Source organism: Narcine bancroftii, chromosome 2 (assembly GCF_036971445.1).
Source record: "Narcine bancroftii isolate sNarBan1 chromosome 2, sNarBan1.hap1, whole genome shotgun sequence".
In the NCBI taxonomy this organism is placed as follows: domain Eukaryota; kingdom Metazoa; phylum Chordata; class Chondrichthyes; order Torpediniformes; family Narcinidae; genus Narcine; species Narcine bancroftii.
This window is the reverse complement of record NC_091470.1, coordinates 48,733,187-48,756,766: the sequence shown is the minus strand read 5'-3', so window position 1 is coordinate 48,756,766 and position 23,580 is coordinate 48,733,187. Positions and strand designations below refer to the sequence as shown.

The 23,580-nt window shown below is 40.2% G+C and overlaps 1 protein-coding gene across 2 annotated transcripts in view; it reads left to right on the top strand.

Annotated features, from left to right (window-relative positions):
- The window catches only part of ryr3 (ryanodine receptor 3), a 448,180-nt gene that overhangs the window by 82,855 nt on the left and 341,745 nt on the right, over positions 1 to 23,580 (top strand). For both annotated transcript variants that reach the window (XM_069916619.1, XM_069916620.1), the window contains exons 5-14: positions 351 to 365; positions 3,469 to 3,543; positions 11,218 to 11,296; positions 11,584 to 11,696; positions 12,085 to 12,184; positions 15,792 to 15,885; positions 19,680 to 19,754; positions 20,668 to 20,824; positions 21,603 to 21,767; positions 22,314 to 22,435. In XM_069916619.1, coding sequence (XP_069772720.1) covers positions 351 to 365; positions 3,469 to 3,543; positions 11,218 to 11,296; positions 11,584 to 11,696; positions 12,085 to 12,184; positions 15,792 to 15,885; positions 19,680 to 19,754; positions 20,668 to 20,824; positions 21,603 to 21,767; positions 22,314 to 22,435 — 995 coding nt within the window. The remainder of the gene's footprint in view (positions 1 to 350; positions 366 to 3,468; positions 3,544 to 11,217; positions 11,297 to 11,583; positions 11,697 to 12,084; positions 12,185 to 15,791; positions 15,886 to 19,679; positions 19,755 to 20,667; positions 20,825 to 21,602; positions 21,768 to 22,313; positions 22,436 to 23,580) is intronic.

Here is a 23,580-nt window from a genome sequence, read left to right as displayed (position 1 = left end):
GATTTACTAAGTTTTCTGATGAAGTCTTTAAGTTCCATTTTAAGAAGCTGATCATACACATAGCATTAGGTGAACAAGCTGGTTTGACTTGCAATCTACATTGATATTTGGATATTGAATACAAGGTGGAAGGCAGAATCCATAATCAAAATGTTTTTCAATCATAGTCGTGATGCTTAAATAATGTTTTATTTAAGATAATATGTACTTTAATATTAAAGTCTTCATGTAATGGGTGAGTTATTTGAAATGCCAACCCCATTTTTCACACTGTTGATTTGATGCAGACCATATAAATGGCACATTAATGTTAATCCATGTTATTTGCTTTGATCTTTCCTACTTTCTAGAGGTTTATGATAAAGGTAAGTTAATTTGCCTTTTCAGCTCAAGGTCCATTTGAAAATAATACCAGTTACTTGACTGTTTTGTTGAAACTTTGTTAAATCCTCTATTTTTGCCAAATGGTACAGTCAGTCCTGACTCAAAGCCATTGCAATGTTAGCAAATGTGGGTTGTGATTATTGTTTGTAAGGATACAAGTTCAAAACTTACCTCTCCCATTTCAGCAAATTTCATAACTTGATGACTATAATTACATGCACAGATTGTAATTGGAATCAAAATAAAAGCTCCATTTCATAAATGCAGTAAGTATAGATAAGAATTGTGACAAAAGAGACTGTCAGCAATACAAAGATACAAAAATTGAAACTTTAATGTTCTCATGAAATAAACTGATAGAAATTTGAATGAATAGTTACATTTATTTTAATTGGTAGGATTACAATAAGTAGTGGTGTAATCCTTCCTTCAATATACTGTATTATCTTGTTACTTTTGTACAATCTGTAGATGTTTTCACCTCCCCATCAACATGCCTACTGTGCATAATTTTCCAGATTCCTTAGATTCCAGTAACATTACTGATTCATTGTACTCGTGAATAAAATTGTGTTCCTCAATACTTCATCGAGAATTGGAAAAAAAACTGTAATGTCAGATAATTGTCAGAGATAAAATAATTATATTTCAGAAAACAAAAAGAATGAATGCACTCAGGGAACTATAGTTTAGTCATCTTGGTTTTGTCAGTAGAAATTTAATGGAATCCTATTAACAGAAAAAAAAATAGAAACCAAAAACAAAATTCATCATATATTTTAAAAGGGAATGTCTTGCATGACCAGCCTCACTTACTTCTTTAAAGTAGTAATAGATGGAATAGTCAAAGGATTTGCGTTCATGTGTGATTTATCCAGATTTTTTTAAAAACTTCAAATAAAGGGTTATAAAAGTAAATCGAAGAATAAGGTTAGAGCATCCTTTAGGGTCAAGTACCAGATAGCTAGTAAGCCATAAGACAGAAAACAAATCGTAGAAGTAAATAAGGTCCTAGAAAATACATAAAGTGGAGGACATTTGGTCCATTGTAAAGATTGAAAAAGAGCTACATGACCTCTCCCCACCTTCCCGTATTTGGTCCATTATCTGCTGGTCATAACTCTTACAATACACGACCATATATTATTTAAAATGTGTTAGTGGGCTTGAATCTATAGACCTTTCGAGCAATGAGTTCCAGATACTACAATTCTGATTCCAAAGAACATTTCCTTCTACCAGATTTGTTAAATCTCTTTCCCCTACTTTTTGAGCCAATTCTGATGAATTAAATACAATGTACATATACACCAAATTCTTACTTGCTACAGCTGAACATGTACTTACAAAGAAAAGCTATAATAGTGAACAAATTGAATTAAATTAAAAGAGACAATAAATATATAAGGTAGATAATAAATATTCACACTAATCGTAGTGCAAATAAGTGACTTGCAATTGTGCAGTCAATCCTTTTGCTGTGCCAGAAAAATCTATGATTCGAGTACAGGGGAGGTTCAAGAATCTGATAGCTGATGGAAATAAACTGTTCTTCATCCTAGTGATGCTGGTTTTCAGGCTTCTAGATCTTCTGCCCAAAGGTAGCAGTGAGAAGAGTTGTGATCAGGGTGGTGGGGGTCCTTTATGATGTTGCCACCTTCATGAGGCTGTGCAATGGATGAGAGGTCAGAGCCTGTGTGGACCTGACTATGTTTACTACCTTTTATTGTTTTCAATATTCCTGGGGTCATGAATTGCCAAACCAGGCTGCAATGTGAATACTTAGCATGATCCAATTTGCCACTCTCCCATGCATTCTGTAAATGTTTACTTTAGTCGCTGGCCTGCCTTTTAGGACAAGTCAAATGCCTTGCTAAAATCCATGCAGACTACATAAAATACATTGCCTTCATTAACCCACAATTATCTTTTCAAAGAATACAATTGCATTAGTCATACATAACTTGCCCTTAACAATTTTAATTAAATTGTGCCTTTCTAAATAAGACCAATATTGTCTCACAGAATCAAGTCCAATAATTTACCCACCAAGGAAGTACTTTCCCTGTAAACACATGTGCAACATTTTTAGGTGTACTAGCCACCAGCTGGAAAAGATTTTCTAAATGCATTTTAGGAATCCTCCTATACATTATACTCTTTTATTCTGACCTTATCAGAGTTAAATTTGGACAACTAAAATCTCCTGCTATTACTGTCCACGTGATTTTGCACTGGCCAGAAATATGCTTTGAAATTTGCCCTTTTTTCCCCTTGCCTGAATCTGCTTGCCCATTTTTTAATTAATTAGATGATGATCCTCAGATAATATCATCCCTTCTCAATATTGTCTCTGATCAATATTGCCACCGTCTCCTATTTTTGGCATTTCATCTGAAGACCCTGTTTCCATGCATGTTTCCATAAAAGCTCTATCAGCTCTCTCAGGCCATCATTATCCTCCAGTAATCTTCCTTTTTTCCAATAACATTTGAAATATTGATAAAATCGCAGATTGCAATTTAGCAAGAATAAATGGTGACACTCTAATTTGAGGGCCTAATGTTATATGACTCTTTTATCTCTATTGTAAGTCACATGACAAATTTCATACACTATTGTGACAAAACAATAAATCAATTATTTTCTTATTTGGTCTATTTGTCCAAAAAATAACTTTTAGTAGGCAAAACAATCTGGTTTTAGTTTGTTTAATGAGATTAGCTTCCATTTTGGCAACTGGCATTTTTTTCTGGATTGTTAGTTGGAAATTAACAACTTTGAGCTTTAATCGTTTGTGCTTTTAACATTGACTTTTGACACTGTTTTAGTCTACTGTGGTTCCTCAGATTTTGTTTTTAATAATTCTGACCAAGTTTGTTGTGTTCCTTTTAACACCATCACACGCAGCAGATTACTCCACTGTTTGCCCCTTGAATGGATGCTCAAAATGCGATTTTTGTCACCTGACCTAATGTTTACATAGAATTGAAGGAAAGATTTTGAACGAGAGTTTCAAACATAATGGTTTAATCTGGCAACATTGAAGTTTCCTGGAAGGTAATATTCTTTCTTTATTTATAGGCAGCTCAAGGAGGTGGACACAGAACTCTTCTTTATGGCCATGCTATTCTTCTCCGGCACGCATATAGTGGAATGGTAAGTATGAGGATAAAAACAACATAAATGAAGTGACAGAAATAAAACTGTTGAAATGCATCTTGGGTGTTGCAATAGGTATGTGACTATAGTGCTATCAATCAACCACATTTGACTGAGAGATGTGATTAATAGGCTTAAGATATCAACACATCTCGCATGTTGCTGGCCTGGTTCCAAGGCAGGTACTGAAGGAGGAGTTTGGGTGTAACAGCCTTTATAGGGATTTTCGGGAGGGAGGAGTCACAGGTTCAGAGGGCAGGCCAGCACATACCATACTTACGTAACATACATAGTGATTGCGCCACATTCATCCCTTCTTTTGAAACCAAGTCCGGAGGGTTGAAATGATTCAATGTCCATTGCAGGTTCAGCCTGTCTAGTGGTCTCGACTGTTAATTGCAACTGTTGTAAGGTTTGGTGTGGCACACCTGCTGATTCCTGGGTGGTGTCTTGCATGCCAGGCTGTGCCTCCGGTGGATGAGGGAACTGTGGGGTTGCTCGGTCTGGGATAGGGGTGCTGTACCAGGCACAATTAGTGGGGCTGGCTGGCTGAGGTTACCTGAGGGGATGTTGATTGGTTGGTCGAGGGGTCCCCTGTATGTGCCAGATCTCAGATGGAAATCATGTCCTTCTACCCTTCCTGATACTTCACATAAGTGCATTGAGGGGTAGCGTGGAGGAGGTGGACCTTCTCGACCCGAGGGTCAGTCTTGTGGCATTTGATTTGCCTCCGAAGCAGTAAGGGTCATCAGCCAGGATGGCAGTGTAGTTCCCGACGCCAACTTCCTTGGGAAGGAAAAGAGTCTTTCATCCGGTGTCGCATTAGTAGCAGTACAGAGGAGGGACCCGGTGGTGTGGAACCACTCAGAGGGGAAGTCTTGCCCCTGGGGGATAGGGAGACCTTTCAACTTGAGAGCTCAGAAGACTGCCTTCCAGATAGTGGCATTCTCCCATTCTATCTGGCTATTCCTCTGGGGTTATAACTCGTGGTTCTGCTTGTGGCTATTCCCTTGGCCAGCAGGTACTGCCACATAGTAAGGCTATCCAAACAGAGTGAATATGCTACTCAGTACTTTTATGACTGTGGTCGTGTTATATTTGGGCGGGGGATGGCAAAAGGGAAGCAGGAGTATTCATCAAAGATATTTAGGAAGTATACATTCCTGTTGGTGGAAGGAAGGGGGCCCTTAAAGTCCATACTCAGATGTTCAAAATGATGGGTGGCTCTGATCACTTGGGTTTTGTCCAGCTGATAGAATTGGGGTTTATACTCGGCACAGACTGGGCAGCTCTGGGTCAGCTCCCTGATATCCTCAACTGAATAAAGGGGGTTGTGGGCTCTAATTAAGTGGTAGAGCCTGGTGATCCTGGGATGACTTGGAAGCAGTCCAACTGCATGTTGTCCCCCGGGACAGGGCATTTGAAGGCTTGTTGAGCTTCCCGGGCTGATACAAGATCTCTTAGTTGTAGATGGATAGCTCAATTCTACACTTCAGGATCTTATTGTTTTAAATTTTTCCCTGCTCTATGTTATTGAACATAAAGGCAACTGCACGTTGGTCAGTCAGCAGGGTGAATGGTTTGCCACTGTGGCCTGGGCCTCTTTCTTGATTGCTGCGTGCCGAAGTTCAGGGCCCTGGAGAGTTCAGGGAAAGAATGCCACTGGTTGCCCACTTGGTTGAGCGTGGCAGCTAGGGCAAAGTTGGATGCATCATTCTCCTCCTGGAAGTGGATGGATTCATTGCCGCCTTGGCAATGTCACCTTTGATGTGTGTGAGCGCCGCTTGGGCTTCTCCCAACAGGAAAAAGGTGGTAGATTTCACCAGGGGGCGGGCTTTGTTCACGTAATTCATGATCCACTGGGCATAATTTGAAAAGTAGCCCAAGCACCTTTCCAGGCCTCGAGGGTATGGGGTAATGGGAGTACCAACAGGGGGCACATGCGGTCAGGGTTGGGCCCAGTGACACCATTCTCCAACATGCCGCCCAGGATAGTCAGCCGTGAAGTGCTGAACACCAACCTAATATACAACCAAAAGAAGTGTGTGTTGGCTGTCTGGAGATATTTCAGTTAGTTAGCAACATGACCCTGCTGGTCATGGCCACAGATGATCACATTGTCCAGATAGGGTAATGTGGCCTTTAGCCCATCATCATCCACTATCTGGTGCCTCTCCCTCTGGAAGACAGGTCCCGTTGGTGACCCTGAAAGGGACTCGGAGGAAGTGGTAGAGGCACCCGTCTGCCTCGAAGGCAGTGTACGGACTGTCCTCCGGGTAGATTTGGAGTTGATGGTCAGCCGACTTTAGGTCAATGGTTGATAAGACCAGGAACTGGTGGTCTTGTTTACCATGTCGGCAATGCAGGGGAGAGAGTAGGCATCCAGCTGGGTAAAATGGTATATGGCCTGGCTGTAGTCGATGTCCATACAGTGCTTCTCTCTGCTTGGTGGTGACTGGTTTGTAGTCGGGGGTGAGGTTCTTGAACAGGAGCGGTGATGGGACCTGGAGGGAAGAGAGACTGCAGTTCAGAGGGGTAATTGACTGGTTTAAAAATTGGTAGTTGCAGACCGTGGTGAGGAGGGGGGGTGTTTGGTGGGTGGTGTGGGCTATCAAACAGCATTTGGACACTCTTGAGCTGATACTGGAAGTCCAGTCCCAGGTGCACAGAGCTGTGGCATGATGAGGAGCTTAAAGTCAGTATCACGGTGCAGCTGCCATGGATTTTAGCCAAGTGGGATTTGTAGGCCAGAGAGACTTTACATTATGCCGAGGTTACTGTGCCAGTTGAATGAAGCTCTCCAAGCTCCCTGTATCAAATAGGCAGTTTGTGGCATGACCATTTACCTCGATGTTCATCATAGCCCTGACCATTTGATGTGTGCTGTCCTGATCCAGAGAAATAGAGGCTAACGTCTGGTCACTGTCTGAGTCACTGCAGTAGAGTTGGTTTGGGGGAAGCCATGGCACACACGCAGTGCTGCTTCTTGCCACCAGAAGTTGTGCCATCCTGGTTTGCCATCCCCATCACCCTGCCGAACCGTTTCCTGTGACCGGAAGTGACATGGTCCAAGATGGCAGCAGCTGCCGGCTGCATGTGGTGCTGCTGGAAGGGGGCTAGGACCTACATACCTTCCCGTAGTGTCCCTTCTTCCTGCAGGCGGAGCATGTGGCGTTTCAGGCCAGACAGCTCTTTGAGGGATGTTTCGCATGGCCGCAGAAGTAGCACTTTGGGTCGATGGCGGCGGTGGTGACCTGGGACGCTGCATCCCAAGATAGCAGCACCTGAGCTCCCCTATTGGCAGCCACGAACCCCGAGGTGAAGACCTCTGCATTCAGCTGTGCTGTCTCGAGCACTTTAGCCAGGTCGACTATTTTTGCAGGCTTCGATTGCGCTTTTCCAGGAGTTTCTGTCTGATTTGATCAGACTTGAATCCAGTCGCACATGCATCACATATCAGTTCTTCTAAGTGCACGGTAGCATAGAAATCTCTGTAGCTGCAGGCTCGTCCCAGCTCCCACAGGACCCGCATGTACTCATCCAACACTCACCAGGCGCTTGTCTATGACTGCCCAGAAGGTACCGAGGTCCGATATTGTTTCTGCAGGAGCTCCAGTAAGCCAAGTAAGTGGTGTAGTCCCTTATCATATGAAAAACATGGTGGCCGACCTGCGCAAAGAGTAGATTTTTTGTCTTCTTCATTCTGTACATTGTTGTGTCTCATGAAAGTGTTGAGGCAGTATAGCTTTGGTGGAATTTGACTGGGGCCTCTGGATCTTTAGGGCCAGTGTCCAGTTTATCTGCCCATATTGCCTTGTCCTTGGCCCAAAATTAAGGTGATTAAATTGTAGCACTATCGATCAACCACATTAGACTGAGAGTTGTTATTAATAGGCTTTAATCACCTTAAGACATCAACACATCTCACACATTGCTGGCCTGGTTCCATGGCAGGTACTGAGAGGGGAGTTTGGATGTTACAGCCTTTATTGGGATTTTTGGGAGGGAGGAGTTTGGGGGCGGGCCAGCTCATACAGCGCATATATACAGAGATTGCACCACAGTGACATAACACCTGCAAGAGTCTCAGAGCCGCTTTCAAATTCCTCTTCTCTTCTCCACTGGAAACCAAAATTTGAGTCCCACACTGTCTGTAAAGAGTTTGTAAATTCTCCCTGTGTCTGCGTAGATTATCTCTGGGGGCTCCGGTTTCCTCCTACTGTTCAAAACATACCGGGGGTGTAGCTTATTGCGGTGCAAATTGGGCGGCACTGACTCCTGGGCTGAAATGGCCTGTTACTGTGCTGAATGTCTAAATGAACTGAAAGAGGAAAGGAAGACATTGCAGAAATAGGATGAAATAAAACAGAGTTAAACAAGATCAGTGATCTTAAACTTCAGGAGCAGGGAATGAGTCGTTGGAATGCTGGAATACAACAAGACAAATTATAGATTTTACTTGGTGTAAATTGGAACTGTCTATTTCTAATCAATTCTAAAATTTACTCATGCACTATTAAATGATTTGGGATGTTAAGGCAAAAAAATAGCTCAGACTTTGAAGATGCAATTTGGTGAATTCATTATTACACTAACTACAATTTCTACAATTGATCAGCTGCCATTCAAGAAAACATTAAAAAGAAAAGAAAGAAACTCAATAGACAAAGAAACCAAGGACCTGAAAAGAAAAAGGCAGGAGTATCATCTGCGCCAAGTCCTATTTCCATAATCACACCTCTGGCCTTACTGGGATAATTTAACCTTATCCCTTTTTAAAAGGGGAAATCAATCTACCTAAATACCAATGTACTGCGAATGTGTCATGCTTCCTCTGTAGGTTATATGTGACTCTGCATTTCCATATTCCATTGTGTGGTATTTAGCTGACAATCAGACTTCCATGAAGCCTCTATACACTTCCTGGCTACTGCCAAAGCAACCTTCACAAATATCTCCCAAGAGGAACAGCTCCAGATCATGTGAAAAATGCACTCGTAATTTTTTATAGAATATCCCTTTAGGTCTTCTCAAAAAGGTCTCACTTTTGAGTTCAGCCAGGTAGAGTGAACAAAAGTTTCCACCTCCACACCACATCTAAAACACACTTCTGAAATCTCAGACTTTGATCTGTGTAGTTTCTGAGGTGTAAGGTACAACTGGTGCAAGAAGTTATACCACACCATCCTGTATCCGGCATTGACAACCCCAGTCACAATGTCCAGTCACAGATACTGCCACCATTCTTCATTGTTGTACCCAAGTCCAACTCCCATCTCTCCCTTGACCTTTGTAGGCCTGGTTCCCTCACTTTGGAATATGTAATACATCTTAGAAATAAATTTACACATATTTGAATTAGAATCTCCATGTCACTACATTCAAGCAGGGTCATAAAAAGATCTTATTTGCAGATAACAGAAGAATATTCTGTTGGACAATACACAAACTTCAGAAAGAGGAAGTACATGCCTCAGAGATCATGGTTCTTGTGAGGATCTCTCCTCAAGTTCAGTTATATGAACTGTCGCTGTCTCTGGTGGAATACACAATCGTAAGATTACCAAGGCATTCTAAGATTAAGTAACTAGAAACATTTATTTGTATCATGTCTAATTCCTGCATCCAAATCTACATGTAATAGTGTTTTGGATATGATTGTCCACTCGCTTCATCCAAAATAACTGTTTCTAAATCTGAGACTTTATCCTCAAGTGGACCAATTAGCAAACCAAGGATCAGAACATTACAGTTAACCAATGTAATCCAGCTGTGACATCATATGTAGGGAGGTGGAAATCTTTGCATATCCCTCCCTCAATATATTCTAAAAAGGTTAGGCCCATCAAAGGTTTTCAAGTCTGGAAAAAAAAGTTTTTTCCTTGGTCTTTTCCATATTGAGGAATATGAAAGGAAAAGGTGAATGCAGAAGGAGGAAAGCTTCAGAACATCAATGAATGATCAAACAAATACAAGGAATTGAATGATCTGCTTCTGTTCAAATGCCTTCATTATTAGGAAAATACATTTCAATGGGAAGGATGTGGTGGAACACGGTACTGCGAGTATGTTCAAGCATGTCCTCACTGGGCTGGGCAGGCTAGCCAGCCTTCTGTACCTGTCGCCCCTCCCCATAAGATCTCTTAATAAAGGCTGAGAGCCCTAGTGTCCTCCCTCATACCTGCCTTGGACATGAACCAGCAGCATGTAGAGGCATGTCTGGGTCTTCTGATCAATCAAGCCTTTGACTACCTGATTCGTGTCTGCGAGTGGTCATTGATTGCGCCAGAAAGGACATGCTCTAATAGATGATGATTGCTTAAGTGTAAAATACTTGACAGTTTGAAAATCAGGTGAATTATCAAAAAGCACCCTAGCATGAAGCATTGTGGTTAGTCTATTATTAAGTTTGTTGTTTTCATGTTATACTTTTCTTTTTCTCTTTGGCTTGGCTTCGCGGACGAAGATTTATGGAGGGGGTAAAAAGTCCACGTCAGCTGCAGGCTCGTTTGTGGCTGACAAGTCCGATGCGGGACAGGCAGACACGGTTGCAGCGGATGCAGGGGAAAATTGGTTGGTTGGGGTTGGGTGTTGGGTTTTTCCTCCTTTGCCTTTTGTCAGTGAGGTGGGCTCTGCGGTCTTCTTCAAAGGAGGTTGCTGCCCGCCAAACTGTGAGGCGCCAAGATGCACGGTTTGAGGCGTTATCAGCCCACTGGCGGTGGTCAATGTGGCAGGCACCAAGAGATTTCTTTAGGCAGTCCTTGTACCTTTTCTTTGGTGCACCTCTGTCACGGTGGCCAGTGGAGAGCTCGCCATATAACACGATCTTGGGAAGGCGATGGTCCTCCATTCTGGAGACGTGACCCATCCAGCGCAGCTGGATCTTCAGCAGCGTGGACTCGATGCTGTCGACCTCTGCCATCTCGAGTACTTCGACGTTAGGGATGAAAGCGCTCCAATGGATGTTGAGGATGGAGCGGAGACAACGCTGGTGGAAGCGTTCTAGGAGCCGTAGGTGGTGCCGGTAGAGGACCCATGATTCGGAGCCGAACAGGAGTGTGGGTATGACAACGGCTCTGTATACGCTTATCTTTGTGAGGTTTTTCAGTTGGTTGTTTTTCCAGACTCTTTTGTGTAGTCTTCCAAAGGCGCTATTTGCCTTGGCGAGTCTGTTGTCTATCTCATTGTCGATCCTTGCATCTGATGAAATGGTGCAGCCGAGATAGGTAAACTGGTTGACCGTTTTGAGTTTTGTGTGCCCGATGGAGATGTGGGGGGGCTGGTAGTCATGGTGGGGAGCTGGCTGATGGAGGACCTCAGTTTTCTTCAGGCTGACTTCCAGGCCAAACATTTTGGCAGTTTCCGCAAAGCAGGACGTCAAGCGCTGAAGAGCTGGCTCTGAATGGGCAACTAAAGCGGCATCGTCTGCAAAGAGTAGTTCACGGACAAGTTTCTCTTGTGTCTTGGTGTGCAAGCTCACACCAAGACACAAGATGTTATACTTTAGAGAGGTAAATAAATACATAGAATATTCTGTTCACTTTTTGGCATAAAATAAGCATGCTGCATAAGCCACCTATCCAGTTTTGGTTCTAAGAATGATTTGAGCTTTTAATAGCAACTTGAGGGCACATGAATTTTTAAAACTTAACTAAAATTGTTTCTTCCTAGTATCTGTCTTGTTTGACAACAACAAGGTCTTTGACAGACAAACTGGCTTTTGATGTTGGTTTACAAGAAGATTCAACAGGTATTATCATTTAATATATTGCGACAGTGCCCGTTTTCCTTCTCAGAGACATAAAGTGAGCCTTAAATGCTGAATATTAATGTGAGTTTTGAGTAAAGAAAAATTATACATGTTATTTCCTCTCATATGAATTACAAAACAAAGCCAATCCTTTTTCCATTGCTTGATAAGACACAAAACTAAGCTGTTGCACTGGTATAAAGTTGAGGATTGCATGATTGGAATTTGTTTTGGTAACGATCGTCTTCCTAATCTAACACAACATTTGCACTTGTGGCTGAATGAAGGTGAAGCATGTTGGTGGACTATACATCCTGCTTCCAAACAAAGGTCGGAAGGAGAGAAGGTGCGGATTGGTGATGACCTTATTCTGGTCAGTGTTTCATCAGAGCGATATCTGGTGAGTAGATTTCACTCAATCGAGTGTAGTTATATAGTACTTCTGTTAAATTGATAAGGTGCACATTTTTGCACGATAGGAAAAGTAAAAATGCTGGAAGCACATAGGCGGATCCTGAATGATTTTCTTCATTTTAATGATTGCTGAAAATAATTTTATTCATTCATAAAAATTGAACAATTTTTATTCTTAGCTTTGTGATTTAATCCAAAAGGACAAGTTTGTAGAGCCTGATTAGTTAGTAGAAACTCTACCATAAATCTGTAATTTCTTTCATATTTGGCACTGTTAGACTAGATTTTGTAAACATGTTACTAAAGATGCCACATTGCTGTGTAATTTTGTCTTGGTGACTACCCTCTTGATTGCAGCTGTGTTCTACTTGTAGCACATTTCCATTTCCAATGGCAACATGCAAGTGGATGCTTCCTTCCTGCAGACACTGTGGAATGTCCATCCCATAAGCTCAGGCAGTGATGCGGCAGAAGGTGAGGTCTTCACCAGTTTGCTTCATGTTTGTAACATATTAACTATGATTGCGTTGCCTCATTATGCTGTGCAATTTTTTTTCTTTTAAACTTTTTGTCTCTTTCTGGAAATATTGCAAGAAAGTGGCATTTCCCTCAAGTGAAGCATATTGTTTTGGACACCGTTGAGAGAATGACCTCCCAAAGGGTATCAATAGTGGCTAGGTCAATGGCACCACAACTGTCTCTGAGGCACAACAAGAAAAGGTGGAGTCAGGTGAAGTGATGTTAGAGAATACTAACATGTTGGGTCATTTTGAGTTCAAGGAAAAGATGCTACTGGTTCTCTACACTCTGCTCCCTCCCACTATCCTCCAGGTTCTTCATGGTGAATACCGATGCAAAGTACTCTTTTGGTCACACCCACTTTTTCTGACTCCAAGCACAAATATTCTCCTTTTTCCTTGGGAGATCTTATCCTTTCCCAAATCATCCTCTTGATTTTAATGCAAGTACAAAATGCTTTAGGATTCTCTTCAATTCTGCGCACCAAGGACAATTCTTGGCCCCTTATGGCCTTTCTGATGCCCTGCTTGGGCTTTGATCAATTTTCACTTCCTAAACCTTGCATTGCAGTTCATATTCTAAGGGCCTCGTGGGATATTTCCTAGGTTTTTGAAGGAGGCAAGTAGGGATACTACTTGGGACTTGAGAAAGATTTTTGAATTCTTACAAGCAACAGATGGGAAACTAGAGGACAGGGAGTAGTTAATATTGCACCATTGTTCAAGGATGGAAACAGAAATAGGAATAATCCAGGAAATTATAGGCTAGTGAGCATCATATTAGTTTTGGAGAATCTATCAGAGAGGATATTTAGGGATATAATTTACGCACTTTGGGGAAGGCATTGTGGTTTTATGTGGGATGGGTCATGACTTACAAATTTGATTGAGTTTTTTGAGGAGGTGACAGAAGTGTTTATGAGGGCAGTGAATGATGTGTGTATGGACTTCAGTAAACCATACAAGATCTCTAATGGTAAGCTCATCTATAAAGTACAGATGCTTGGGAGCCATGATGAGTTGACAGACTGGATTCGGAATTTCTGGCCCATAGATAGGGTGTTCATCCTGGCTGGATACCAGTGGTGTTCTTCAGGAATCAATGCGGGGACCTTACTCTGTTTCTAATTTATATAAATGACCAAGATGAAATTTAAGATGGGTGGGCAGTAAATTTTGGTGGAGCTCTGAGTAGTGTAGAAGACTCTTAAAAATACAGCATGAATCCATCAGAATACAAGAATACTTAAGTTAGTGATATGGGCAGAGAAATGGAAGAGGGAGTTTAATCTGGTCTTTGGGAGGTCAAATGTAAGGAGAACAAATAAAGTTAAGGACAGGACTCTTAAAAGCATTGATGTGCAAAAGGATCTGGAAGTTCAGGATTATAGATCCTTGAGAGTGACCATGCAAGTAGGTTGGTGAAGAAGGTGCAAGGTACACTTGCCTTGATTGGGCAGGGCATTAAGTAAGGAAATCATATTACAATTATATGAAGGCTTGGTTAGACAGTGCTAAGAATATTGGGTGCAGTTCTGGTTGCCCCATTACAGAAAGGATGTGAAGTCTTTGGAAAGAGATTTACCAAGAATTTGCATGAATTTGAGAGAATGAGCAATTGAGAGATTGGACAAGCTTGGGTTGTTTTTTCAAGAGCGTTGGAGCCTGAGGGATGATCTGATAGAAGTTTATAAAACTAGGAAAAGACAGAATTTTTTTTTCCCAGAGTAAAGAAGGACATGTTTAAGATGAGGGGGAAGAGGACAGAGAAATGTTTAGAGGAGGTGTGTGGGACATTTTTTTTTTAAACACACATAGTGGTAAATAGCTGGAACAGGCTGCCAGAAGTGGAAGCAGATACAATAGTAGTGGACAAGAGGCTTCTAGATAGATGCATGAATATGTAGGTAATAGAAAGATATGCATCATGTTCAGTAGCAGAGTTTTAGTTTAACTTGGGTATCTTGTGTAGCAAAGACATAGATCCTATTCCTGTGCTGTACTCTTCTATGTTCAGATTTCAGATTTATTGTCAAAGTACATACATAGAATCTGAGGGTTGTATGTGATGTTATTTCCTGTGCGTGTGGCAGAATTACAACTATTTGTCAGTTCAAAAAATAAACTGTACACAGCATGAATATGTAAACAATCAAAAGAACTGTAAACAGATTTAAAAAAATGTAAATGAACTGTGCAATATAGTGAGAGCAAAGAAAATCAATTAAGTGCACAAGAGTCCTTAAGTTAGTCCCTGATTGAGTTTGTCATTGAGGAATCTAATGGAGGAGGGGTAGCAGCTGTTCCTAAACCTGGTGGTGCGAGTCTTGTGGCACCTATACCTCTTTCCTGATGACAGCAGCAGGTGGTGTGGGTCTTTGATGATTGTTTCTGTCCTCTGACTGCAGCATTCCCTGTAGATGTACTCAATGGTGGGGAGGGTTTTGCCTGTAATGTCCTGGGCTGTAACCACTACCTTTTGGAGCACTTTATGCTCAGGGATATTAGTGTTCCCATACCAGATTGTGATGCAGCCACTCAGCATACTTTCCACCACACCTCTGTAGAAATTTGCCAGGGTTTCTGGTGTCATACCAAACCTCCACAAACCCCTGAGGAGTTTTTTGTTGGTGTGTTGGGTCCAGGAAAGATCCTCCGATGTAGTAACTCCCAAAAACCTAAATGTGCTCACCCTCTCCATCTCTGATTCCCCCAATGATCACTGGATCGTATACCTCTGGCTTTCCTTTCCTGAAATCAACAATCAGCTCTTTAGATTTGGTGACATTCGGTGTTTCTTTGTTCTGTGCCTAAGTACAAATTACATTTGGCATATGTTGAGTTGTGAAACCTAAAAAATTTCTGAAAAAGGGGGGTCAACTTGTTTGCCAGATATACTTTTGAGAATTTAGATTCACTGAAAAAAAAACAGATTGACATCAATTTGGTATGTGTCAATGCTGGAAGTACCTCCTACCACTGGCACCTCCACTCTCTGACCACCTCCCCACCTCTGGGTGCTACCGTAACCACTTCCACCTGGGATCCTGAGGTAGCCGTCGCCACTCCTGTCTGGTAGGCCAAGGTTCCTGCTCCCGCCGGGAGTACAATGTCGCCACTCCAGCTCTATGGGCCATTGCCATTGATGACTCGTAGGCCGAGGTTTCATCTACCTCCGGGAGCACGATGTCACCATTCCAGCTCCATGACCCATCGCTGCTCCTGCTGGTAGGCTGAGGTTGTTTTTAACTTAATTAATTTTAAGGTTTAAAAGTTAATATTAATACAGTTTTGTTACTTGTGATTGGGGTGTTTTAAAATAAATGTTGGGTTGTTCCTGGGAGGCTCAAACAGCCTGAAAAATGGGGGCTGACTTATACACTGTCTATACCATAAAACCCTTAAAATTAGGCTGAAAATGGTGATATATACACTGAAATATACGGTATTTGCAATCAGTATTGTTATTTTAAAATTGATGTATTGATATCTGCTTTGTGCTTTAATAACTTTATTAAAAATATGATGTTTGTTAACATGTACTCCATCTTGTTCTTCTTGAGGGTTTCTGATTGGTGGGCATGTTCTACGACTTTTCCATGGTCATGATGAGTGTTTGACCATCCCATATGCTCACCAGAATGAGGAAGAATATGTGTAAGTTTCAATACAGCAACCTCAGCCATATTGTCAACATGTTCCTTTTAGCATTCTTTCTGTTCATGTTATTTTGCTACCTTTGTACCCATTCTCATTCAAAAACACCTGAAGTAAAAACAATAATGTGAAGATGATGTTGATTCATTTTATTATATTTCTATGGGTCAGTTCTGAAGTATATTTACATTAAGCTAATGTAAAATAAATGAATAGACCTTCTAGTTTTGCACATTGGGAATAAAATTGATAAACTCACATAAAGTATGAAGGCATGCATGGTAACTTTCAAGCAAATGTTGTACAACTCAGGCATTGACCTTGGTATCCAACGATATGCAACACATACGTGTTCATTACTTCCTTAATTTTTAGTGCATATGCATGACCCTCATGCTAAAAAAGGTTTTCAATGCACCTGCTTCTGCATTTTCCCCTGCAACATATCTATGACTGATACTGGGAACCTGACTCGTATAGATCCTTTTTAATTAATTTTATCACACATCCTTCCTGGCCCTTCCCCTTTGGCCCTACCCCTTCTCTAACTCCGAATGCACACTCAATTAGTTGCTGTAAAATACGCAAAATCTAAAATCACCGTCAACAGAATAAGTAAAACAAATGTAGTTTCTGCTTTTTAATTTTTTGAGCTATGCTAATTATTTGAGTTGGCTGAAAATTGCTGTAATTTGAAGAGTTAATGAGGCTTGTCATCATGTCAACATTTTTGCATTCATTACTAAACCACCAATGGTATAAGTTGGAACACATGAAATTTAATGTCTCCTTTCAGCCTAAAGCTATTACCTCTTGTATTTATCTCCCCCAATCTAAGTGAAACATCCTACTCTGATCTACTCTGTCTATACCCTTCATAATCTTAATCAATTTTTCTTCATTCCAAGGAGTATAGTCCTAATCTGCTTAATCTTTCCTGGTAACTCAACTCCTAAAGACCTGGCAGCATCTTAGTAAATCTTCTCTACACTCTTTCAATCTTATTGATATCTTTCCTGCTGCTGGGTGACCAGAACTGCACATAATATTCTAAGGGTGGCCTCACCAATGACTTGAATAACTTCAACATAACATCCCAACTTCTATACTCAATACTTTCATTTATAAAGCTAAGATGCCAAAAGCTTTCTTTATAACCCTGTCCACATGCAACACCTCCTTCAGAGAACAATGTATATGTCTTCCCAGATCTCTTTGTTCCTCTGTACTTTTCACAGGCCTACCATTTACTTCAAAAGTACAACACCTCACACATATCTACATTAAATTCCATCAACCATTTACTGGCCCAATTTCCCAGCTGGTCCAGATCCCTCTGCAAACTGTGAAAATCTTCCTTACAGTTCACTATGCTTCCTATCTTAGTGTTATCAGCAAACTTGCTGATCCAATTCACCATGTTATCATCTATATTTATATAGATACCAAACCATAATGGTCCCAACACTGATCCCTGAAATACACCACTTGACACAGACCTCCAATCTGAGAAGCAGCCATCCACCACCACTCTCTGTTTTCTTCCACCAAGCCAATTTCAAATCCAATTTGCAACCTCTTAATGTATACCTGGTGTCCTAACCATCTGAACCAACCTCTCATGTGAAACCTTGTCAAAGGCCTTACTAAAGTCCATATAAACAACATCCACAACCTTTCCCTCATCAACCTTATTGGTAACTTCCTCAAAAAACTCTAATAGTTTTGTTAAACACAACCTACCATGCATAAATCCATGCTGACTGCCCTTAATCAACTGATGACAGTCTATAGATCCTATCTCTCAGAAATCCTTCAAATAATTTACATACTACTGACAGCAGGCTCACTGGCCTATAATTTCCTGCTTTACTTTTGAAACCCTTCTTAAACAGTGAGACAACATGAACTACTCTCCAATCTTCCGGCACCTCCCCCGTGACCAAGGACAGTTTGAATATATTTGCTAGAGCCCCTGCAATTTCAGCACTTGTCTCCCTCAAGGTGCAGGGGATTATCATAACCAGTCCAGGAGATTTGTCTACCTTTATTCATTGCAAGGCAGCAAATACTACCTTAAACTCCATATGTTCCATGACACTTCTATTTGTTTCACTTCCATCTTTATTCACTATGCCAGTTCCCTGCAAAAAAAATTCAAGTTCCTCCCCCATTTTGCGAAACTTCACACATATTGACCACTGATTTTGTAGGGGTCCAATTTTGTCCTTTACTATCCTTTTAATATACAAGGACTGCCTAAAGAAATCTCTTGGTGCCTGCCACATTGACCACCGCCAGTGGGCTGATAACGCCTCAAACCGTGCATCTTGGCGCCTCACAGTTTGGCGGGCAGCAGCCTCCTTTGAAGAAGACCGCAGAACCCACCTCACTGACAAAAGGCAAAGGAGGAAAAACCCAACACCCAACCCCAACCAACCAATTTTCCCTTGCAACCGCTGCAATCGTGTCTGCCTGTCCCGCATCGGACTGGTCAGCCACAAACGAGCCTGCAGCTGACGTGGACTTTTTACCCCCTCCATAAATCTTCGTCCGCGAAGCCAAGCCAAAGAAAAAGAATATACTTGTAGAAACTGATTTTGTAGGGGTCCAATTTTGTCCTTTACTATCCTTTTACTTTTAATATACTTGTAGAAACCCTTTGGATTTTCCTTCACATTATCTGCCAAAGCACCTTCATGTCTTCTTTTTGTCTCTCTAATTTCCTTCTTTAGCATTCTCTTACATTTTCTATACTCTGCAAGTAGCTCATTTACTCTTTGTTTCCTATACCACATATATAGCCCTCTCCTTTTCTTAACCAACTCTCTAATATCCCTTGAAAATCAAGGTTCCCTATGTCTGTTAACTTTGCCCTTTTTTCTGCATGCAATCTCTGCACTCTCAAAATTTCATCCTTGAAGGCCTTCAACTTACTTGATGTATCCTTCCCAGAAAATAACTTATTCCAATTGACTCTTCCAAGATCCTTCCTCATTTCCTCAAAATTGGCCTGTCTCCAATTCAGAACCTCAACTCAAGGACCAGACCTATCCTTCTCCATAATTAACTTGAAATTAATGATATTGTGGTCACTGGACCCAAAATGCTTACCGACACATACTTTTGCAACCTGACCTGCTTGGTTCCCTAAAAAAATCAAGTATTGCATCTTCTCTTGTTGGTACCTCTACATATTGATGTATAAAACATTCCTGTACACATTTAACAAACTCCAACCCATCCAGGCCTTTTACTATATGAGAGTCCCAGTCTATGTACAGAAAGTTAATATCTCCTACGATTATAACTTTCTTTCTGGTGTCTCCCTACAGATTTGCTGCTCCAGTTCTCTCAGACTATTGGGCAGTCTATAATACAACCCCATTAGCATGCTCATGCCCTTCCCATTCCTCAGCTCCACCCATATGGCCTCCATAGATGAGTCCTCACTGCTGTCCTGTCTATGCAGTAATCATAGAGATATTAAATTATTTATGAACTAGGTATTGTAGAACTATACAGCACAGCTATTTATAAATGTTAACTTCTTCTTGGAAGGGTTTTTTTAAGAACGTGCAAGCTAAACTGTGCAGAGTCTATTGATTTGTCTTGCATCTGCAGCAGAATGAGGCTATGATGCAGATTACTGGTAACGTTAAGCAGGAAAGGACTAATCTTCATGAATATTTGCTCTGTACTTTTAACAAACATTTTTGTTGAATTATCTTTTTAATGAAATGGAAATCATTAATGTGAGTTAAACATTGTCTTTATTTGTAATTTGCATACAGAACAGTTAACTATGAAAGTGGGGAAGTAGCAACCTATGCCAGATCATTATGGCGAGTGGAACCTCTTCGAATCAGGTAAATAAAAGACGTGTAAATTTTCCAGCACTAAAAGTTTCAATGTTTTCTGTTTCACACTGGGATTTGAGATGTGAATAATCCTTTCAATTGTTGCCTGAGAGTCATTTGTAATATTGCTTAAGCAGTTAGAATTTTATTTGCAGAGCAGAAGTAGAAATTCATTCTGTTTACAGCATATCAAGTGTTGGGCAGCCATACTGTTTTGAGGCCTTGTAAAGAAATGGATTGATGTATTGTTATAACCAGACCAAGAACTTTGTTAACAAAAATAAAGGAAGGATGAGGTATGAACATTAGAAGAAGAAGGAGGTCACATGGCCTGCTCCATCCTTTAGCAGTGTGACTAATCTTACTGTAGCTTCCACTCCACTTTCCTGCCTGGTCCTCCAAACAATAATCTATCTTGGCCTTGTATCTATTCAATGATGTGGATTCCACAGCTCCATGGGGTAGAGAGCTTCAAAGATTCAATAACCCTCTGAACTGCATGATGAATTTTTAAAAAACGATTTAGGATCTTTGATCTGCTAAGTTGATTCTGTTTCATTTTCCTCCATTATTTATTTCAGCATTAAGATGCCAATGTATGCTTATCCTCCAGTTAAGCCATCCTCATATTTCATAAAGATCTCCTGCGTTTTTATAAACTTCAGGGAGTGTACCCCAACCTATTTAATCTTTCTGTTCAGACAAGTATATTTCTCTGAAGATATATGCACCTGAATATAATCACAACAGCTTTGAGGCATTTCGGACAAATTCTTTTGCTCTTCAGCAGCTCCTATTATCAAGTTGTAAATAAAATAAAATAGTCTCTTGAGGCATGTTATTTCAAAACATTTTATTGAGAATAATATTCACTTAAAGCTGATAACTACATTCCTGAATGTTTTTCTCTCCTTTCATTTAGTTGGAGTGGGAGTCACATTAAGTGGGGTCAGTCTTTCCGACTACGACACCTCACAACAGGCCTGTATCTGGGATTGGTTCAAGATCAGGGTCTGGTGCTACTGGACTCAACTAAATCAGACATCAAAGCAACATCATTCTGCTTTAGATCATCAAAGGTAAGGTAATAGATAGGATTTTCCCCTGCATAATGGAATATAAGAACTGAGAAGTGAAGAACACCCAGTGAATGTTAGTTGATCTATAATCACAGGTTTTTCATTATTGTTAGATCATATTGTACATTCAGGTGGCTTTTATTCCATAAGTCAGTCTCAGGGTATTTTTATTCTTCTTTAAATGCTGTCTGCTCTGAAACATGAAGAAAGCAGCAGCCATCCACGTGAATATCCATTTGGATGGACCTGCCTCAATGGAAAGCAATGGTATTTTCCTGCTTTGATTTCAGTTAAGTTCCTAGTCATAGCTTTGCAACATCATTCTATCTGTGTATAGTTATGAAAATCGAACTTCCAGAGGGTGAACTTCAGGAGCTGAAATAAAAGTCCCAGGCAGGACATCCAAATACTTTTCTGATATTTATGAGTGCCCTCCACCTCCATTCTCTTTCCTTCCCAGTGTGTATGGTTACAATTTTCTCTTTTTTTTTTACCACCATTTAGATGAAAAGGTATGTGAAATGAAGGTGTGAACATTCAGCAGACTATGCATGCCCAATTTCATATAATCATTACTATTTTCAGATAAACTAAAAGATAATGAAAAGACTAGGGATATTTGAGATTAAGCTAGGTAGGAAATGTTTAAATGTCCTTCAAGCCTCGTGTTTGGATATTGTACTTGTGACACCCTGAATTTGATCGTATTGAATAAAATGCACTAAAAATCATATGGAGCTGCTAAACATTTTTTTAAATTATTTTGCAAATATCAAAGGAAAAGCTGGATTTACACCCAAAACGGGATACAGAAGGTATGGGAGTCCCTGAAATCAAGTATGGCGATTCAATTTGTATTATTCAGCATGTAGAAACGGGCCTCTGGTTAACATACCATGCACCCGATGCCAAATCAGCACGCCTTGGACCTTTGAAGCGAAAGGTGCGTACCCTGCTTTTGACTAAAGTAGTTAGGAATGGTGGTGATGTATTTTGCATGACATGATGGCAATAATGCTGATTCAAGGATAAATGTTTACTGGTTTCCAGGCTGATGGATTGGAGATGAACAACAGGAGGTGTTACAGGTTTTCACCAAAGCACAGTTCTGTTGTTTAAATCTCTTTTAGTAAGACACTTTCCACTTGATGCATGACCCTTTCAATCTCAACACAATGTTTCTACGTCCTAAATGTTTAATAAATGTGGGCTGATGTTTCCTCATTTGATGGGGCATTCTTGATCATGCTAACTATGTGAGGTTAAGCATCTCAGAGGGATAAAAGCTAACCTCTTTGGATTAGCATGACTTTCAGTGCTCCTTTGCTCACATTCTGCATTTGTTCCCAAGAATTTCCATTGCATCAAAATAGGGCAATTTTATAATTGTTTTTAATATACAATAATTTAATTTCTGATATTAGTTTTTATTTGTTCTGTGGAAAAATGTTGGGCATGTATGCATTCAGAGAAAGTTTCTTGTTTGTAGGTAATATTACACCAAGAAGGACACATGGATGATGGTATAATTTTGCAACGTTGTCAAATTGAAGAGTCACAGGCATCTCGTATTATACGAAAAACAACAATCTTATTTAATCAGTTTATCAGGTATTTCAGACATAATATGTCCATTGTTCTTTAGTTTCAGCTTGCTGAAATACATCATTCATTATTCGTCACCTTACAAAATTTCTACATCTCAAAATCTCAGTTTGTATTTCTATCCCTTATTCACCAATATATCAAGATAATTCACTTCCAATATCTTCTATTTGTTCCTATTGTCTTTTTACCTCATAGAAGGGATATCAATCATGGTTTAAGGGCACATGAATTGCAAAGCCGATCTTATTCCACACAACTTTGTTTTGTTATAATTTAGATTTCAGAACAATTTGTTTTATTACAAAAAAGCAATGGTTATATTTTTCTGCAATAAACCAAACAATTGCACTGTTAAATGTTTGTCCAAATATTGTGGTCACAAGGAGAGGAGTTTTTTATATGTTCTCCATGAAATTACAGAATACTTTAAGAAAGGGACTTATTCCAAATAAGCTTGGATTTGGTAAATTAGCAGGTAGTCTGTGGCATCCAACAAAGAGGAAGGGGCAAATAGGCTGATATACCAACTAGATTATGGAGTTCTCATAGATAGTAAAGCAACAAGTTTAAAAAAAAAATGAAGAATATAAATTGCATTCAAATAATTGAAACAATATAAAGCTTTCAATGAAAGGAGAAACATAGATATCAGACAATAAGATCTTGAATAATAAGCAAGAAGTTGTGAATGTCCAATGAGGAAATGGAACTGTCATTTTTAAGATTGTTTATTTCAGGGCCAGAGAATATATTCAGCAGTAACTACAGCGTGGTATGTAGATTTAATTCAGTTACTCCATTTTTTAAATTGTGTCTTACCATGTTACAATAGGTAAATACTTAAAGTTTAATTTTGTTTTGATCATGTGTGTGATGAGGAACAGATTAACAGTGATAGCAACTTTTTAGATTTTTACATTTAACTTAGCTTTTGTTAGAATCAAAATTTGTCAGTTTTGCACCTTGCTCATATCACGATTATTGGCCATTATTGATTTAATAGAATCATATTCTTTGTGGTTAACTGCAGCCCTTCAATGGGATAATTCACAAAAATGAAATTAGTTTCTAAGCATTCAATGATGGTGACCAGCTCCAACTTTCAAAAGCTTTCTATTGCCTATCAATATTGGCCCAACTGACGTTCA